Source organism: Bombina bombina, chromosome 6 (genome assembly GCF_027579735.1).
Source record: "Bombina bombina isolate aBomBom1 chromosome 6, aBomBom1.pri, whole genome shotgun sequence".
NCBI classification, from domain to species: Eukaryota; Metazoa; Chordata; class Amphibia; order Anura; family Bombinatoridae; genus Bombina; species Bombina bombina.
The window spans coordinates 892,159,316-892,179,549 of record NC_069504.1 but is presented as its reverse complement, the minus strand read 5'-3'; the positions used below and the strand labels follow the sequence as shown (position 1 = coordinate 892,179,549).

Sequence of the window (20,234 nt, the reverse complement as noted above, 5' to 3'; positions counted from 1 at the left end):
ACGCTTGATTTCTCCAACATAGGTGTGTCCGGTCCACGGCGTCATCCTTACTTGTGGGATATTCTCTTCCCCAACAGGAAATGGCAAAGAGCCCAGCAAAGCTGGTCACATGATCCCTCCTAGGCTCCGCCTACCCCAGTCATTCTCTTTGCCGTTGTACAGGCAACATCTCCACGGAGATGGCTTAGAGTTTTTTAGTGTTTAACTGTAGTTTTTATTATTCAATCAAGAGTTTGTTATTTTGAAATAGTGCTGGTATGTACTATTTACTCAGAAACAGAAAAGAGATGAAGATTTCTGTTTGTATGAGGAAAATGATTTTAGCAACCGTAACTAAAATCCATGGCTGTTCCACACAGGACTGTTGAGAGCAATTAACTTCAGTTGGGGGAACAGTGTGCAGTCTCTTGCTGCTTGAGGTATGACACATTCTAACAAGACGATGTAATGCTGGAAGCTGTCATTTTCCCTATGGGATCCGGTAAGCCATGTTTATTACGATTGTAAATAAGGGCTTCACAAGGGCTTATTAAGACTGTAGACTTTTCTGGGCTAAATCGATTCGTTATTAACACATATTTAGCCTTGAGGAATCATTTTATCTGGGTATTTTGATATAATAATATCGGCAGGCACTGTATTAGACACCTTATTTCTTAGGGGCTTTCCCAAAGCATAAACAGAGCCTCATTTTCGCGCCGGTGTGGCGCACTTGTTTTTGAGAGGCATGGCATGCAGTCGCATGTGAGAGGAGCTCTGATACTTAGAAAAGACTTTCTGAAGGCGTCATTTGGTATCGTATTCCCCTTTGGGTTTGGTTGGGTCTCAGCAAAGCAGATACCAGGGACTGTAAAGGGGTTAAAGTTTTAAAACGGCTCCGGTTCCGTTATTTTAAGGGTTAAAGCTTCCAAATTTGGTGTGCAATACTTTTAAGGCTTTAAGACACTGTGGTGAAAATTTGGTGAATTTTGAACAATTCCTTCATGTTTTTTCGCAATTGCAGTAATAAAGTGTGTTCAGTTTAAAATTTAAAGTGACAGTAACGGTTTTATTTTAAAACGTTTTTTGTACTTTATTATCAAGTTTATGCCTGTTTAACATGTCTGAACTACCAGATAGACTGTGTTCTGAATGTGGGGAAGCCAGAATTCCTATTCATTTAAATAAATGTGATTTATGTGATAATGACAATGATGCCCAAGATGATTCCTCAAGTGAGGGGAGTAAGCATGGTACTGCATCATTCCCTCCTTCGTCTACACGAGTCTTGCCCACTCAGGAGGCCCCTAGTACATCTAGCGCGCCAATTCTCCTTACTATGCAACAATTAACGGCTGTAATGGATAATTCTGTCAAAAACATTTTAGCCAAAATGAACCCTTGTCAGCGTAAGCGTGGCTGCTCTGTTTTAGTTACTGAAGAGCATGACGACGCTGATATTAATATCTCTGAAGGGCCCCTAACCCAATCTGAGGGGGCCAGGGAGGTTTTGTCTGAGGGAGAAATTACTGATTCAGGGAACATTTCTCAACAGGCTGAACCTGATGTGATTGCATTTAAATTTAAGTTGGAACATCTCCGCATTTTGCTTAAGGAGGTATTATCCACTCTGGATGATTGTGAAAAGTTGGTCATCCCAGAGAAACTATGTAAAATGGACAAGTTCCTAGAGGTGCCGGGGCTCCCAGAAGCTTTTCCTATACCCAAGCGGGTGGCGGACATTGTTAATAAAGAATGGGAAAGGCCCGGTATTCCTTTCGTCCCTCCCCCCATATTTAAAAAATTGTTTCCTATGGTCGACCCCAGAAAGGACTTATGGCAGACAGTCCCCAAGGTCGAGGGAGCGGTTTCTACTTTAAACAAACGCACCACTATACCCATAGAGGATAGTTGTGCTTTCAAAGATCCTATGGATAAAAAATTAGAAGGTTTGCTTAAAAAGATGTTTGTTCAGCAGGGTTACCTTCTACAACCAATTTCATGCATTGTCCCTGTCACTACAGCCGCATGTTTCTGGTTTGATGAACTGATAAAGGCGCTCGATAGTGATTCTCCTCCTTATGAGGAGATTATGGACAGAATCAATGCTCTCAAATTGGCTAATTCTTTCGCCCTAGACGCCACTTTGCAATTGGCTAGGTTAGCGGCTAAGAATTCTGGGTTTGCTATTGTGGCGCGCAGAGCGCTTTGGTTGAAATCTTGGTCGGCTGATGCGTCTTCCAAGAACAAGCTACTAAACATTCCTTTCAAGGGGAAAACGCTGTTTGGCCCTGACTTGAAAGAGATTATCTCTGATATCACTGGGGGTAAGGGCCACGCCCTTCCTCAGGATCGGCCTTTCAAGGCAAAAAATAGACCTAATTTTCGTCCCTTTCGTAAAAACGGACCAGCCCAAAGTGCTACGTCCTCTAAGCAAGAGGGTAATACTTCTCAAGCCAAGCCAGCTTGGAGACCAATGCAAGGCTGGAACAAGGGAAAGCAGGCCAAGAAACCTGCCACTGCTACCAAGACAGCATGAAATATTGGCCCCCGATCCGGGACCGGATCTGGTGGGGGGCAGGCTCTCTCTCTTCGCTCAGGCTTGGGCAAGAGATGTTCTGGATCCTTGGGCGCTAGAAATAGTCTCCCAGGGTTATCTTCTGGAATTCAAGGGACTTCCCCCAAGGGGGAGGTTCCACAGGTCTCAGTTGTCTTCAGACCACATAAAGAGACAGGCGTTCTTACATTGTGTAGAAGACCTGTTAAAAATGGGAGTGATTCATCCTGTTCCATTAAGGGAACAAGGGATGGGGTTCTACTCCAATCTGTTCATAGTTCCCAAAAAAGAGGGAACGTTCAGACCAATCTTAGATCTCAAGATCTTAAACAAGTTTCTCAAGGTTCCATCGTTCAAGATGGAAACCATTCGAACTATTCTTCCTTCCATCCAGGAAGGTCAATTCATGACCACGGTGGATTTAAAGGATGCGTATCTACATATTCCTATCCACAAGGAACATCATCGGTTCCTAAGGTTCGCATTCCTGGACAAACATTACCAGTTCGTGGCGCTTCCTTTCGGATTAGCCACTGCTCCAAGGATTTTCACAAAGGTACTAGGGTCCCTTCTAGCGGTGCTAAGACCAAGGGGCATTGCAGTAGTACCTTACCTGGACGACATTCTGATTCAAGCGTCGTCCCTTCCTCAAGCAAAGGCTCACACGGACATCGTCCTGGCCTTTCTCAGATCTCACGGCTGGAAAGTGAACGTGGAAAAGAGTTCTCTATCCCCGTCAACAAGGGTTCCCTTCTTGGGAACAATTATAGACTCCTTAGAAATGAGGATTTTTCTAACAGAGGCCAGAAAAACAAAACTTCTAGACTCTTGTCGGATACTTCATTCCGTTCCTCTTCCTTCCATAGCTCAGTGCATGGAAGTGATCGGGTTGATGGTAGCGGCAATGGACATAGTTCCTTTTGCGCGCATTCATCTAAGACCATTACAACTGTGCATGCTCAGTCAGTGGAATGGGGACTATACAGACTTGTCTCCGAAGATACAAGTAAATCAGAGGACCAGAGACTCACTCCGTTGGTGGCTGTCCCTGGACAACCTGTCACAAGGGATGACATTCCGCAGACCGGAGTGGGTCATTGTCACGACCGACGCCAGTCTGATGGGCTGGGGCGCGGTCTGGGGATCCCTGAAAGCTCAGGGTCTTTGGTCTCGGGAAGAATCTCTTCTACCGATAAATATTCTGGAACTGAGAGCGATATTCAATGCTCTCAAGGCTTGGCCTCAGCTAGCGAGGACCAAGTTCATACGGTTTCAATCAGACAACATGACGACTGTTGCGTACATCAACCATCAGGGGGGAACAAGGAGTTCCCTAGCGATGGAAGAAGTGACCAAAATCATTCTATGGGCGGAGTCTCACTCCTGCCACCTGTCTGCTATCCACATCCCAGGGGTGGAAAATTGGGAAGCGGATTTTCTGAGTCGTCAGACATTGCATCCGGGGGAGTGGGAACTCCATCCGGAAATCTTTGCCCAAGTCACTCAGCTGTGGGGCATTCCAGACATGGATCTAATGGCCTCTCGTCAGAACTTCAAAGTTCCTTGCTACGGGTCCAGATCCAGGGATCCCAAGGCGGCTCTAGTGGATGCACTAGTAGCACCTTGGACCTTCAAACTAGCTTATGTGTTCCCGCCGTTTCCTCTCATCCCCAGGCTGGTAGCCAGGATCAATCAGGAGAGGGCGTCGGTGATCTTGATAGCTCCTGCGTGGCCACGCAGGACTTGGTATGCAGATCTGGTGAATATGTCATCGGCTCCACCTTGGAAGCTACCTTTGAGACGAGACCTTCTTGTTCAGGGTCCGTTCGAACATCCGAATCTGGTTTCACTCCAGCTGACTGCTTGGAGATTGAACGCTTGATTTTATCGAAGCGAGGATTCTCAGATTCTGTTATCGATACTCTTGTTCAGGCCAGAAAGCCTGTAACTAGAAAGATTTACCACAAGATTTGGAAAAAATATATCTGTTGGTGTGAATCTATAGGATTCCCTTGGGACAAGGTTAAGATTCCTAGGATTCTATCCTTCCTTCAAGAAGGATTGGAAAAAGGATTATCTGCAAGTTCCCTGAAGGGACAGATTTCCGCCTTGTCGGTGTTACTTCACAAAAAGCTGGCAGCTGTGCCAGATGTTCAAGCCTTTGTTCAGGCTTTGGTTAGAATCAAGCCTGTTTACAAACCTTTGACTCCTCCTTGGAGTCTCAATTTAGTTCTTTCAGTTCTTCAGGGGGTTCCGTTTGAACCCTTGCATTCCGTTGATATTAAATTATTATCTTGGAAAGTTTTGTTTTTGGTGGCAATTTCTTCTGCTAGAAGAGTTTCAGAATTATCTGCTCTGCAGTGTTCTCCTCCTTATCTGGTGTTCCATGCTGATAAGGTGGTTTTGCGTACTAAACCTGGTTTTCTTCCGAAAGTTGTTTCTAACAAAAACATTAACCAGGAGATTATCGTACCTTCTCTGTGTCCGAAACCAGCTTCAAAGAAGGAACGTTTGTTGCACAATTTGGATGTTGTTCGCGCTCTAAAATTCTATTTAGATGCTACAAAGGATTTTAGACAAACATCTTCCTTGTTTGTTGTTTATTCCGGTAAAAGGAGAGGTCAAAAAGCAACTTCTACCTCTCTCTCTTTTTGGATTAAAAGCATCATCAGATTGGCTTACGAGACTGCCGGACGGCAGCCTCCCGAAAGAATCACAGCTCATTCCACTAGGGCTGTGGCTTCCACATGGGCCTTCAAGAACGAGGCTTCTGTTGATCAGATATGTAGGGCAGCGACTTGGTCTTCACTGCACACTTTTACCAAATTTTACAAGTTTGATACTTTTGCTTCTTCTGAGGCTATTTTTGGGAGAAAGGTTTTGCAAGCCGTGGTGCCTTCCATTTAGGTGACCTGATTTGCTCCCTCCCTTCATCCGTGTCCTAAAGCTTTGGTATTGGTTCCCACAAGTAAGGATGACGCCGTGGACCGGACACACCTATGTTGGAGAAAACAGAATTTATGTTTACCTGATAAATTACTTTCTCCAACGGTGTGTCCGGTCCACGGCCCGCCCTGGTTTTTTTAATCAGGTCTGATATTTTATTTTCTTTAACTACAGTCACCACGGTACCATATGGTTTCTCCTATGCAAATATTCCTCCTTAACGTCGGTCGAATGACTGGGGTAGGCGGAGCCTAGGAGGGATCATGTGACCAGCTTTGCTGGGCTCTTTGCCATTTCCTGTTGGGGAAGAGAATATCCCACAAGTAAGGATGACGCCGTGGACCGGACACACCGTTGGAGAAAGTAATTTATCAGGTAAACATAAATTCTGTTTTTATCAAAGCGGGGTTTCTCTGAGTCGGTCATAGATACCTTGATTCAGGCTCGAAATCCTGTCACCAGGAAAATCTATCATAAGATATGGCGTAAATATCTTTTTTGGTGCGAATCCAAAGGCTACTCATGGAGTAAGATCAGGATTCCTAGGATTTTGTCCTTTCTTCAAGAAGGATTGGAGAAAGGATTGTCAGCTAGTTTCTTAAAGGGACAGATATCTGCTGTGTCTATCCTTTTGCACAAGCGTCTGGCTGATGTCCCAGACGTTCTGGCCTTTTGTCAGGCTTTAGTTAGAATCAAGCCTGTGTTTAAACCTGTTGCTCCGCGATGGAGTCTAAATTTAGTTCATAATGTTCTTCATATCGTTCCGATTGAACCCATGCATTCCATAGATATTAAGCTTCTATCTTAGAAAGTTCTGTTTCTAGTTGCTATCTCTTCAGCTCGAAGGGTTTCTGAACTATCTGCATTACAATGTGACTCGCCTTATCTTGTTTTCCATGCTGATAAGGTGGTTTTGCGTACCAAACCTGGGTTCCTCCCTAAGGTTGTTTCTAACAGGAATATCAATCAGGAAATTGTTGTTCCTTCTCTGTGCCCTAATCCTTCTTCTAAGAAGGAACGTCTATTGCACAACTTGGACGTGGTTCGTGCTTTGAAGTTTTATTTGCAGGCAACCAAAGATTTTCGCCAATCTTCTTCTTTGTTGTCTATGCTGGAAAGCGCAGAGGTCAAAAGGCTACGACTACCTCTATTTCCTTTTGGCTGAAAAGCATCATCCGTTTGGCTTATGAGACTGCTGGACAGCAGCCTCCTGAAAGGATTACAGCTCATTCCACTAGAGCGGTGGCTTCCACATGGGATTTTAAAAATGATGCTTCTGTTGAACAGATTTGTAAGGCTGCGACTTGGTCTTCGCTTCATACCTTTTCCAAATTTTCTAAATTTGATACTTTTGCTTCCTCGGAGGCTATTTTTGGGAGAGAGGTTTTGCAAGCAGTGGTGCCTTCCATTTAGGTTCCTGTCTTGTCCCTCCCTTCATCCGTGTCCTAAAGCTTTGGTATTGGTATCCCACAAGTAAGGATGAAACCGTGGACTCGGTACATCTTGCAAAAGAAAACTAAATTTATGCTTACCTGATAAATTTCTTTCTTTTGCGATGTACCGAGTCCACGGCCCGCCCTGTCTATCAAGACAGGTAGTATATTTTATTGAAGACTTCAGTCACCTCTGAACCTTATAGTTTCTCCTTTTCTTCCTTGGCCTTTGGTCGAATGACTGGGGGGTGGAGTTAAGGGGGGAGCTATATAGACAGCTCTGCTGTGGTGCTCTCTTTGCTACTTCCTGTCAGGAAGGACAATATCCCACAAGTAAGGATGAAACCGTAGACTCGGTACATCGCAAAAGAAAGAGAAATTTATCAGGTAAGCATAAATTTAGTTTTTTATAGAGCAGAAGTGCTTTACTAAGAGTGCTCTTTTCAGGCTCATATTTTTTTCAGTTAAGTATCCCTTTAAGTAGAAGAGAATTATTATTTATAGAACCACCGTTGGGAATGGCTCCAGGAGCTTAGTTGAGGGATTTTTTTTTCTGGAACTAGCTATGGAAGGTGTTGCTATTGGATGTTCCAGATTGCTCTGACACTGGCAGGTTCACAGTCAGAAAGTTCAGTTTTTCAAGGCTAGACAAGGGGGGAGCTCAGCCCAAAATTTTGGAAGAAGAATCAAGAAAGATGAAGAGAAATCATAATGAAATAGATCTGAAGTTAGACAGTGCCAAGGGTAAGTGATTATCTTACTTGTATGTGGGATTATGGTCGATGCTTGGTAGGCACAGAGTAGGAAACAACTTAGACCATTTCTGCTTATCTGTACCATTCTTCAGCTGCAGCATCAGACAGTGCACAAAACTCCTCTGAGGAGCTAGATCGTTCTCCAGAAAAAAAACATAAGAAGAACCGTTGCTTCATGTGTCGTAAAAAGACTGGACTTACAGGTTTGTGTTTTTTTGTTTGTTTGTTTTGTTTTTTTAACGATAGTCCAACTAAAAAATTATTGTTTAAAAAGATAGATAATCCCTTAATTACCCATTCCCCAGTTTTGCATAACCAACTTGGTCATATTAATATAATTTTAGCTTCTGGGATTACCTGGTATCTAAGGATCTTCTGACAGCCCCCTCAGTAAATGACTTTTTTTATTTATTATCTATTGACTTGCATTTTAGCTGTGTTGTGCAGAACCAACGGGCATGAGCACAATGTTATCTATATGGCCACATGAACTAGCAGTCTCCTGTTGTGAAAATCAAATTTAAAAAAAGCATGTGATTAAGAGGCTGTCTATAGTGGCTTAGAAACGGGCAGAAATTAAGTGGTTTAAATGTTATAAAGTATATTAATATAACAATGTTGGTTGTGCAAAGCTGGGGAATGGGTAGTAAAGGCATGAGCTATCTTTTTAAACAATAACAATTTTAGTGTTGACTGTCTCTTTAAATAATAAAGCAAATATTTTGCTTTTCAATCTTGATGCTAATCTTCTATTCTGTCCTCCTTTTTTGTCCTCAGTCTTCATCTGTCTGCACGCTTTTCTGTTTCTTTTTTAGCCATCCCTATAGCAAATGGCATTCCCTTTTTTTTTCATGCTTTTCACTCTCTTGTTTTCTTGAGTATTAGATCCTACAACTTGCTGCTAACTTCTGCTTTTCCCACAGGTTTTGAATGCCGATGTGGAAATGTATTCTGCGGGGCACACCGTTACTCTGATGTACACAGCTGTTCCTATGACTACAAAGCTGATGCAGCTGAGAAAATCAGGAAAGAAAACCCTGTTGTCGTCGGGGAAAAAATCCAGAAGATTTGAAGGGAGCTCAAATTATCTGTGTTCTTGAAGACACCATCCTCCAGCAAATGGGGGGTTGGGCCATGATGGAATACATTCTTTCAAACCAACCTATTTCTCTTTGACTTTGGATCCAGCGATAAAGCTCTGACTTCATTCTATTATATTATTATTATTTTATTTTATTTTTTTAGATTGAATTTGTTTTCATTTCTTAACTGCGGTTTCACCTGAATCCCAACCATTGCAAACATGAGATGGGGGGGAAAAAGAAAAACAGACTTGAGTTTTTAGCTGTACAAGTTTTCCATCCTTTTCAGGTGATGCAAATTTTTGTGAAAGAGCAGAAAATGTGAATAGAGTGCAACATTACTCTTCCAAGAAGGCTTGGTTTTCGTGCAGTGTGATCCACCTATAGATGCAGCTCCTATCTCCTTAACACATTATTTATCCTGACGTAAAATAGATCAATATTTTATTGGACCAATTTCTTTATGTATGTTTGTGAGTTTTATAGAAGCTAGCTACCTTTTTCTTCAATAAGGCATACTTAAACTTTTCTCTTTTTTTCCCCCCACATCTTTCTCACTTTTTCAGGGTGCATATTTCTATTGCTAGAATAATTATCTTAAAAGAAAAAATCCTTATGCATTTGGTACCAATATATTATTATTATTTTTAAAGGCTGGTGCTGCATGCATCTTTGGTCTAAACTCCAATTTACCATGGTAACTTAAAACTCTCCTTTTCTGGGTTTGTACACAATCCTTATATGCGTGCTTGCTGTATTTTTTATTTTATTTTTTCCTTCTAAGTTTAGCCTGGTAGCTGACTGTTTTTGTTTCTATATATTTTAAAGGGCTGGTGACTATCAGCTAAATTTTATCATTTAGGACTTTCATTTCTTCTGGTCTGAGAAACAAATTTAGAAATTTATATATACATTTTTTTTTAAATAACTAATCAGATGTATGAGTGCTGGCTGTGTGTTTGTTTAATGGGCCGGGTTTATGTTTATCTCCTGATTTTAAATAAAATTTGAAAGCCTGTGTGCAACACAATTTTGATAGTGCTTTCCTGTGTTCTCTAGCGGTTGTTCTGGAATTCCTTCCTTGTATGATCGGTTAGCACTATTATGTTTCAGGTAACTAAGCGGACCTTTCATGAAATTCTTACTTGTATAAAACCTGATGTATTCTAATATGTATTACATTGTCAGACATTTAGTTTTAATCTAATGCTGTAAAGGTACAGTTTGTAAGAGAAGCATCTAAGAATCCATTCAATAAGGGTATTATTATTATTTCTTCTTAAAGACACAATGAGTCCACGGATCATCTTCATTACTTATGGGATATTCACTTCCTGGTCAGCAGGAAGAGGCAAAGAGCACCACAGCAGAGCTGTTAAATAGCTCCTCCCTTCCCTCCCACTCCAGTCATTCTCTTTGCCTACGTTAGTGATAGGAAGCAGGTAAAGTGATGTGTTAGTTTAGATTCTTCAATCAAGAGTTTTTGTTTTATGAGTAGCGACAGAGAGTGCTACTTTGTTCTGGGGTGTAGCCTAGTCCATATCAGTCTCTACAGTAGATCTCTGGTGGCTTTAGAGCTATGGGAACTGGTGGGACATAATTCTCACTGTGCCTCCCATTTTCAGCTGCCCCATATCCTTCAGCCTGAGATTATTACTGACTCAGCATTGCTTATCTCTCAGGCCAATGTGAGGGAGTGGACCTCTCAAGCTTGGGAACTGCCCTACTGCCAGGCATTGTTTGAGGTAAGTGCTGCCTTTTTCTGGGATCTAAGGAGTCTCAGTGTTTGTTTCATTAGCACTACAGTACATAAGGGGTTAATGGTAACCCTTACTTATGTGGGGACAGTTTCAGACTTTCAGAAAAGAAGTCTTACTTGGGCAGTGATTAGGTGCAGGCACTGGGGCTGGAGTTATGTTAAGTTTATTGAGGACTCTGGTGGTTTCACTTTAGTTTTTTCCCTGAGAGGGAAGCAGAGACTTGCAGCACGCCCATGAAATGCAGGACTTCCTGTTTTTTGGAGCCTCTGTTTGTAGCACTATTTACAAGCAGTTGCAGGTCTTCAGATGTGCTGTAGTGGGGTTTATCTGGGCTAGAGCAGCATGTAGAACACTTTTCATGCGCTTTTAGCACAGATGCGGTCCTAGTTCGGTTTTTCTGGCAGGTTGCAGTAACGGATCATTTCTACAAGGGATCCGATAGCATTGGTTAAGGTAGGAGCACCTCAGCAGGTTGCTGTGGTACAGAGGTTTAATTATTGCTTAAATTTTCTAACCGTTTTGTAACTACAGCAAAATTAGCAGTTTGTCAAGAGAAAGAAAAACCGTTTAAATTTAAAGAGACGGTAACGGTTTTTGATAATTTTATTGTTATTCCCAGTATTTTTTTCTGCTCAATACCAATATTTTATATGAAAAAATGGACCAAGATGAGGTGCAAGCTGTTACATGTGCTTTATGTCTTGATGCAAATGTGGAACCACCAATCCCTTTCTGTCCTACATGTATTGAAAGGACTGTGAATTTTAGGGATAACATTTTTGCTGAGCCAATCTCCTCTCAGACAGATGTTGTCCAAGAGTCCTCTGATGAGGGTCAATTTCTGCAGCAACTTTCTCCCCAAGTGTCCCAAAAATTATCGCCCTCAACAGCAGTGCCCTGCACGTCTACTATAGTTCCTTCTGGAATTTCACTACAGGACATAGCTTCTCTTATGTCTACTACTATTTCTGATGCTCTGTCTGCCGTTCCAATGTTGCAGGTCCATTTCTGCAGTTAGCGAGGTTTCTGATGCTGTGGTAGCTATCTCAGAAGTCTCTTCTCACAGATCTGAGGAAGAGGTTCCTGCTCTGGCATCTGTAGGAGAAATCTCAGATTCGGAGGAGGTGTTACTTTTGACCGACTCAGAAGTAGTATCTTTCTGGTTTAAACTGGAACATCTTTGTCTCTTACTTAGAGAGGTTTTAATTACCCTAGATGATAGTGACTCCACAGTGATGGTTGTCCCCCCAAAGTCTAGCAAATTAGACAGATATTATGAGATACCTTCCTTTACAGATGTTTTTCCAGTTCCTAAGAAGGCCTCTGAAATTATTAATAGAGAATGGGAGAGACCTGGTATTCCTTTCTCATCTTCTCCTATTTTCAAGAAGATGTTTCCTATAGCTGACTCGGTTAAAGAGGTTTGGCAAACTGTTCCTAAGGTAGAAGGAGCTGTTTCAACCTTGGCTAAGAGAACTACTATCCCTATAGAGGATAGCTGTGCTTTTATAGATCCGATGGACAAAAAATTAGAGGGTCTACTCATGAAAATTTATGTTCACCAGGGTATGCAGTGGTAACCGGCGGTCTGTATAACTACTGTCACGAGTGCGGCAGCCTACTGGTTTGATGCCCTGGCTGATGTCCTCAGGTGAGAAACTCCCTTGGACGAGATCCAGGACAGGGTAAAAGGCTCTTAAGCTAGCTGATGCCTTTATCTCGGATGCCACCCTTCAAGTTATTAAGTTGGGAGTCAAAATTTCAAGCTTCTCTATCTTGGCTTGCCGGGCCTTATGGCTGAAACCTTGGTCTGCGGACGTTTCATCTAAGTCAAAGCTTCTAGCTGTCCTTTACAAGGGGAATACCCTCTTTGGTCCTGAGCTGAAAGATTATTTCTGACATTACGGGAGGTAAGGGTCACCTTCTCCCTCAGGGCAAAAAGATTATGCAGAAAGGAAGACAAAGTTCCTTTCACAACTTCAAGGGATTCTCTTCCTCTTCTCCCTCAACTAAGCAGGGACAAGCTAAATCTAATTGGAGACCCGCCCAATCTTGGAATAAGGGTAAGCAATCCAAGAAGGCAGCCAATGACTCCAAGACAGCATGAAGGTTTTGCCCCCGATCCGGGACAAATGGATCTGGTAGGGGGCAGACTTTCTTTTTTCGCTCAAGCCTGGGTTCGGGACGTTCAGGATCCCTGGGCTATAGAAATAGTGTCTCAGGGATACAAGCTGGAGTTCAAAATTTGTCCTCCCAGGGGCAGGTTTCTAATTTCAAGGTTATCTGCAGACCAGACAAAAAGAGAGGCGTTCTTACATTGTGTAGAAGACCTCTTAGCTCTGGGAGTGATCGTTCCCGTTCCACCTCAAGATCAAGGTATGGGATTCTATTCCAATCTGTTTGTGGTTCCCAAGAAGGAAGGAGCCTTCAGACCAATTCTAGACCTCAAGAGTCTAAATAAGTTTCTCAGAGTGCCATCCTTCAGGATGGAAACTATTCGTTCCATCCTTCCCTTGATCCAGGAGGGTCAGTTTATGACAACAGTAGATTTAAAGGACATGTACCATTCACAGGGATCATCACAGGTTCTTAAGGTTTGCCTTTCTAGACAAGCATTTCCAGTTTGTGGCTCTTCCTTTTGGTCTTGCCACTGCTCCCAGAATCTTCACAAAGGTTTTGGGGTCTCTTCTTGCGGTTCTTCGTTCAAGAGGCATTGTGGTGGCGCCATATCTGGACGATATCCTAGTTCAGGCGCCATCCTTTCAGCTAGCAAAATCACACACGGACCTGGTAGTGGCTTTCCTAAGGTCACACGGGTGGAAGGTAAATTTAGAAAAGAGCTCTTTAGTTCCTCATACAAGAGTGACCTTTCTAGGGACCATCATAGACTCTCTGTCTATGAAGATTTTTCTGACAGAAGTCAGGAAATTAAAGATTATCGATACTTGTCGAGCTCTGCAATCTTCTCCTCGTCCTTCTGTGGCCCAGTGCATGGAGTTAATAGGTCTGATGGTTGCAGCAATGGACATCGTCCTGTTTGCTCACTTTCATCTCAGAGCTCTGCAGTTGAACGTGCTCAAACAATGGAACGGAGCTTATTTGACTTGTCCCCTTGACTTCTATTGGCACAGGAGAGAAGGGTGTCTCTTCTTTGGTGATTGTCTCTATATCATCTCTCCCAGGGAACATGTTTTCGCAGACCATCCTGGGAGATTGTGACAACCGATGCCAGCCTTCAGGGGTGGGGGAGCAGTTTGGGGCTCCCTAAGGGCTCAAACATTCTGGAACTGAGAGCGATCTAAAATGCTCTCCTGACCTGGCCTCAGCTAGCTTCGGTTCAGTTTATCAGGTTCCAGACGGACAACATAACGTCGGTGGCCTACATCAATCATCAGGGAGGAACAAGGAGTTCCTTGGCGATGACAGAGGTTTTCAAAATAATTCAGTGGGCGGAGGCCCATTCTTGTTGTCTGTCCGCAATCCACATACCAGGGGTGGACAACTGGGAGGCGGATTTTCTGAGCAGACCAACCTTTCATCCGGGGAATGGGAACTTCATCCGGACGTGTTCTCCAGTCTGATCCTCAAATGGGTTCAGCCAGAGTTGGATCTCATGGCATCCAGGCAGAATGCCAAACTTCCCAGGTACAGGTCGAGATCCAGAGATCCTCAGGTGGAGCTGATAGATGCTCTGGCGGCCCCTTATTCCTTCAATCTAACATATCCGTTTACTCCGTTTGCTCTCCTTCCGCGAGTGATTGCCCGGATCAAACAGGAAAGGGCTTCAGTGATTCTCATAGCACCGGCCTGGCCTTGCAGGATCTGGTATGCAGACCTGGTGGAGATGTCGTCTCTACCTCCTTGGAGGCTTCCGCTTGAAAGAACCTTCTGATTCAGGGACCCTTCCATCATCCAAATCTAGATTCTCTGAAGCTGACTGCTTGGAGATTGAACGGTTGATTCTAGCCAAGCGAGGTTTTTCTGACTCAGTCATAGACACACTGATTCAGGCTCGTAAGCCTGTCACTAGAAAGATTTATCACAAGATTTGGCGTAAATACCTTTTATTGGTGTGAATCCAAGGGCTACTCCTGGAGTAGAGTTAGGATTCCTTGGATTTTATCTTTTTTCTCCAGGAAGGATTGGAGAGAGGATTATCTACAAGTTCTTTAAAGGGTCAAATTTCAGCATTATCTATCCTGTTACACAAGCGTCTAGCTGATGTCCCTGATGTTCAGTTTTTTTGTCAGGCCTTAACCAGAATTAGGCCTGTGTTTAGACCAGTTACTCCTCCTTGGAGTCTTAATTTAGTTCTCAAGGGGTTCCGTTTGAACCTATGCATTCCTTAGATATCAAGTTGTTATCTTAGAAGGTTTTATTTTTGGTAGCAATTTCTTCTGCTCGTAGAGTGTCTGAGCTTTCAGCATTACAATGTGAGCCCCCTTACCTTATTTTTCATGCGGATAAGGTTGTCTTACGTACGAAATTTGGATTTCTTTCCAAGGTTGTTTCTGATTGGAACATTAATCAGGAAATTGTTGTACCTTCCTTGTGTCCTAATCCTTCTATGAAGGAGAGGCTCTTATACAATTTGGATGTAGTTTGTGCTTTAAAGTTTTATTTACAGGCGACTAAAGACTTTCGCCAGTTTTCCTCTTTGTTTGTGGTATTTTCAGGCAAACGTAGGGGACAGAAAGCTATGGCTGTTTCTCTTTCTTTTTGGCTGAAGAGTATTATACGTTTGGCTTACGAAACTGCTGGACAGCAGCCTCCTGAGAGGATTACGACTCATTCCACTAGGGCTGTTGCTTCCTCATGGGCATTCAAAAATGAAGCTTCTGTGGAACAGATTTGCAAGACTGCAACTTGGTCTTCTCTTCACACTTTTACAAAATTTTACAAATTTGATACTTTTGCCTTGGCTGAGGCGGCTTTTGGGAGAAAGGTTCTTCATGCAGTGGTGCCTTCAGTTTAGGTATCCTGTCTTGTCCCTCCCGTATCATCCGTGTACTCTAGCTTGGGTATTGGATCCCATACGTAATGAAGATGATCTGTGGACTCATCGTGTCTTTAAGAAGAAAAGAAAGTTTATGCTTACCTGATAAATTTATTTCTTCTTTGACACAATGAGTCCACGGCCCGCCCTGTCATTTTTAGACAGGATGTTTTTTATTGTAAACTTCAGTCACCTCTGCACCTTGGCTTTTCCTTTCTCTTCCTAACTTCGGTCGAATGACTGGAGTGGGAGGCAAGGGAGGAGCTATTTAACAGCTCTTCTGTGGTGCTCTTTGCCTCTTCCTGCTGACCAGGAAGTGAATATCCCATAAGTAATGAAGATGATCCGTGAACTCATCGTGTCTAAGAAGAAATACATTTATCAGGTAAGCATAAATTTTCATTATTATTAGAACCCAAGATGCATTGTTTTTATGCCAAACTGCTTTATTTAAAGGGATATGAAACTTTGAGGTGGTAATATGAAGTTTCTAGTTTTTAACTTTGCAGTGTACTGTTATTTTCCCTTTCCTAATAGTTAAAGGGACAGTTCACCCAAAAATGTTCTCACCTTTAAATTGTTCCCAATGATTCATTTGACCTGCTGGAGTGTTTTTTAAATTGTTTTAGAAGTAGCTCCTGTACCCCTATTTTGGCATTTGAAATAGCTGATTTAGCCAGTGGTATCCCAACCTATACTGAAAGTTTCTATACTGGAGTATATTCTATTGTTTAGCCTAAGTAAACACAGCCAGCAGAATAGATTACATGATAGTTAAAGAGAACAAATGAAAATGATCATTTTATTACTTAAGTACTGAGCTTTGGTTTTCTAGACAAATATATAAGATAAGGAAGCAAGTCTGTGTACATAAGTGATAACATAATGAGATATATTACCTGAAGCTCAGCCCATTGTAATAGGCTGTGGTTTAAAAGCACAAAACCAGCTACTTCATATACACAAATAAACCGAAAAATGCAATTTCTCATACATTTTATACTCTGCAGCTGGTATAACAAGTCATTGAAAATACATTCATATAAAAACAATTGTAGCAAGCAAGGTGTTAATGAGGTCCCAACTATTTTCACATTCAATTGTTATATATATATATTTGTTGCAATTATGGAACTTTTTTAATGTCCCATAAAGGATGGCTTGTTGGCCAGAAATCATAACCTTTTTAAATCTAATTAACTAAAAATACGTATCTTGGCCTTCCCAAGGGGTATCGACAGAACTTCCCACTCCCTTCGTTACCTATAAGAGGCAACCCTCAAGCACGACCTCTTCCTCAGTTCTGTCCAGCCACATGGTGGACATAGCTGGGAAACTTTCCTCAAGCAGTGCCTCTGAGGAGGCCCCTGTTTTGCAGTAATTTATGGCACCAAAGCATTTGACAAGATTATTTTTATTTTGGTTATTTTTTTTGTTTACGGTCACCTCCTGCAGCAGTCCTAGATTTGAAAAAGTGTGCACATTGAATAATGTTGTTCTTCTGCACGTGTTATAAAGTCAACCAACCTGGTTTTCTATAATCCATCTACAATTTGTATTCAATATTACTGTTTGCCCACAACATTATGGGCATTCATAAGTTTGTGTATTAAAGCAATTGGTCAGTTGACTGTTGATTAAAGACAGAAAACCCCAAATTTCCCAGTCCATAAAATTGTTTAAAGGGACATGAAAACCAAAAAAATGTCCAATTTACTTCCAATATAAATTTTTGCTCAGTCTATTTTATATGCACACAATGGGCCTGATGATCAAAAACTCACTGCCATGGAGAGAAATCGCTCAAAATCTTTTGGATTTTTTTTTTTTTTTTTAATATAGGAGACTTGCCTACACATGCATTACCCTGCATAGTGAGATAAACATCTGTCAAGGTAAAATTTGTGTTTCGTTTCTAAAAATATTTTGGGGACCTTGCCATGCTGACAAGACTTCTTAGATCTCCCTGAGCGTTGACCTTTGGATCATCAGGCCGCCTGTGAGACATTTGCTCCTACTTGGTATGTGCAAGAGTTCAGTGTATATGAGTTTGTAATTCGCTGATGGCTATCACATGACACAGTAGACAGGGAAATGGAAGCATTTTTTTATATTAAGTTTTTGCACTGTCTTTTCATTGTACATTTGTAGATTATGCAATTCTACTGTATTTAATGGTACTTTTGTTTTTCCAATGTATTCCCTGCTGTAGTGTGTTGTTTTCAAATGGCTCCTTTTTACTTTTATTATTTGAAATAGCTTCCTTTGACTGTTGAATCTGCCACCTACATGAACAATTATTACTGCAATATTTTCTATAAGTAATCTATGTAAACAGAGTAGCAACATAAATAAACCTCCTAGTGTGGGGTGGGAGACCCTAGCTCATTTAAAAGGGTGTTCCTGCACCAGCTACTTGCCTGAATATATTGCCATTTAAACCCCTTTCATGCAAAATGTAGATTTCTCTTGTAGTGTGTTCAGTCCACGGGTCATCCATTACTTATGGGATATATTCTCCTTCCCAACAGGAAGTTGCAAGAGGATCACCCAAGCAGATCTGCTATATAGCTCCTCCCCTCACATGTCATATCCAGTCATTCTCTTGCAAGTCTCAACAAAGAAGGAGGTCGCGAGAGGAGATAGGAGTTTTTTACCTAATTATTCTTCAATCAAAAGTTTATTTTAAAATGGCACCGGAGTGTGCTGTTTTTTTCTCTCAGGCAGTATTTAGAGGAAGAATCTGCCAGCGTTTTCTATGATCTTAGCAGACGTAACTAAGATCCACTGGCTGTTCTCGCACATTCTGAGGAGTGGGGTAACTTCAGAAAAGGGAATAGCATGCAGGGTTCCCCGCAAATGAGGTATGTGCAGTAATATTTTCTAGGAATGGAATTGATTAAGAAAACACTGCTGTTACCCATATGATGTAAGTACAGCCTTCAATGCAGTAGTAGCGACTGGTATCAGGCTGATAAATGTATGCGCAGTTGAGATATTTTCTAGGGACTAGAATTTGACTGAGAAAATACTGTTAATACTGTAATAAATGTATGAGCCTTAACTGCAGTAGAAGCGACTGATAGCAGGCTCAGTGATAACGTTGTATAACACTGGAAAGTTGTTTTTAAAACGTTTACTGGCATGTTATTCGTTTTTGTGAGGTACTTTGGTGATAAATCTTTTTGGGCATGATTTTTTTCCATATGGCTAACGTATATTTCTGCATAGAAACCGTTGCAACAGGTCTCCCACTGTTGTAATATGAATGGGAGGGGCCTTTTTTAGCGCCTTGTTGCGCAGTTAAAATTCTAGCACAGTCTTCCTGCTTCTTCCTCCTTGATCCAGGACGTCTCCAGAGAGCTCAGGGGTCTTCAAAATTCATTTTTGAGGGAGGTAATCAGTCACAGCAGACCTGTGACAGTGTGTTTGACTGTGATAAAAGCGTTAAATCTTAAATTGATTATCCGTTTTTTGGGTATTGAGGGGTTAATCATCCATTTGCTAGTGGGTGCAATCCTCTGCTAAATTCATACATTTACTGTTATAATTGTTGGCTATAACTGAATTAGTTCATTGTTATTTCAACTGTGACAGTTTTTTTGTGTTTTAAAAGCGCTGCAGCGTTTTTTTTTTCTATTGCTTGTAAATTTATTGAAAGTTTTTTTCCAAGCTTGCTAGCCTTCATTGCTAGTCTGTTTAAAGATGTCTGATACAGATGAATCTACTTGTTCATTATGTTTAAAAGCCAATGTGGAGCCCAATCGAAATATGTGAACCAATTGTATTGATGTTACTTTAAATAAAAGTCAGTCTTAACTGGTAAAGAAATTATCACCAGACAACGAGGGGGAAGTTATGCCGCCTAACTCTCCTCACGTGTCAGTACCTTCGCCTCCCGCTCAGGAGGTGCGTGAGATTGTGGCGCCAAGTACATCAAGGCCCTTACAAATCACTTTGCATGATATGGCTAATGTTATGAAAGAAGTATTATCTAATTTGCCTGAGTTAAGAGGCAAGCACGATAGCTCTGGGTTAAGGACAGAGCGCGCCGATGACACGAGAGCCATGTCCGATACTGCGTCACAATTTGCAGAACATGAGGACGGAGAGCTTCATTCTGTGGGTGACGGATCTGATCCGGGGAGACCGGATTCAGAAATTTCAAATTTTAAATTTAAGCTTGAGAACCACCGTGTATTGCTAGGGGAGGTGTTAGCGGCTCTGAATGATTGCGACACGGTTGCAATCCCAGAGAAATTATGTAGGCTGGATAAATACTATGCGGTACCGGTGTGTACGGACGTTTTTCCTATACCTAAAAGGCTTACAGAGATTATTAGCAAGGAGTGGGATAGACCCGGTGTGCCCTTTTCCCCTCCTCCGATATTTAGAAAAATGTTCCCAATAGACGCCACCACACGAGACTTATGGCAGACGGTCCCTAGGGTGGAGGGAGCAGTTTCTACTTTAGCCAAGCGTACCACTATCCCGGTGGAGGATAGTTGTGCTTTCTCAGATCCAATGGATAAAAAATTAGAAGGTTACCTTAAGAAAATGTTTGTTCAACAAGGTTTTATATTACAGCCCCTTGCTTGCATTGCGCCCGTCACTGCTGCAGCGGCATTCTGGTTTGAGTCTCTGGAAGAGGCTATTCGCACAGCACCATTGGATGAGATTATGAACAAGCTTAAAGCCCTTAAGCTAGCTAATGCATTTGTTTCGG

At 42.0% G+C, this 20,234-nt stretch overlaps 1 protein-coding gene across 2 annotated transcripts in view; it reads left to right on the top strand.

Moving 5' to 3' along the window:
• The window catches only part of ZFAND6 (zinc finger AN1-type containing 6), a 99,784-nt gene extending 90,002 nt beyond the window's left edge, over positions 1-9,782 (top strand). The window contains exons 5-7 of one of the 2 annotated variants that reach the window (XM_053718460.1): positions 7,510-7,659; positions 7,763-7,873; positions 8,594-9,782. In XM_053718460.1, the coding sequence (XP_053574435.1) occupies positions 7,510-7,659; positions 7,763-7,873; positions 8,594-8,742 (410 nt within the window). In that variant the 3' untranslated portion in view covers positions 8,743-9,782. The remainder of the gene's footprint in view (positions 1-7,509; positions 7,660-7,762; positions 7,874-8,593) is intronic. The other variant, XM_053718461.1, reaches the window with a different exon arrangement.
• Positions 9,783-20,234: the final 10,452 nt, after the last annotated feature.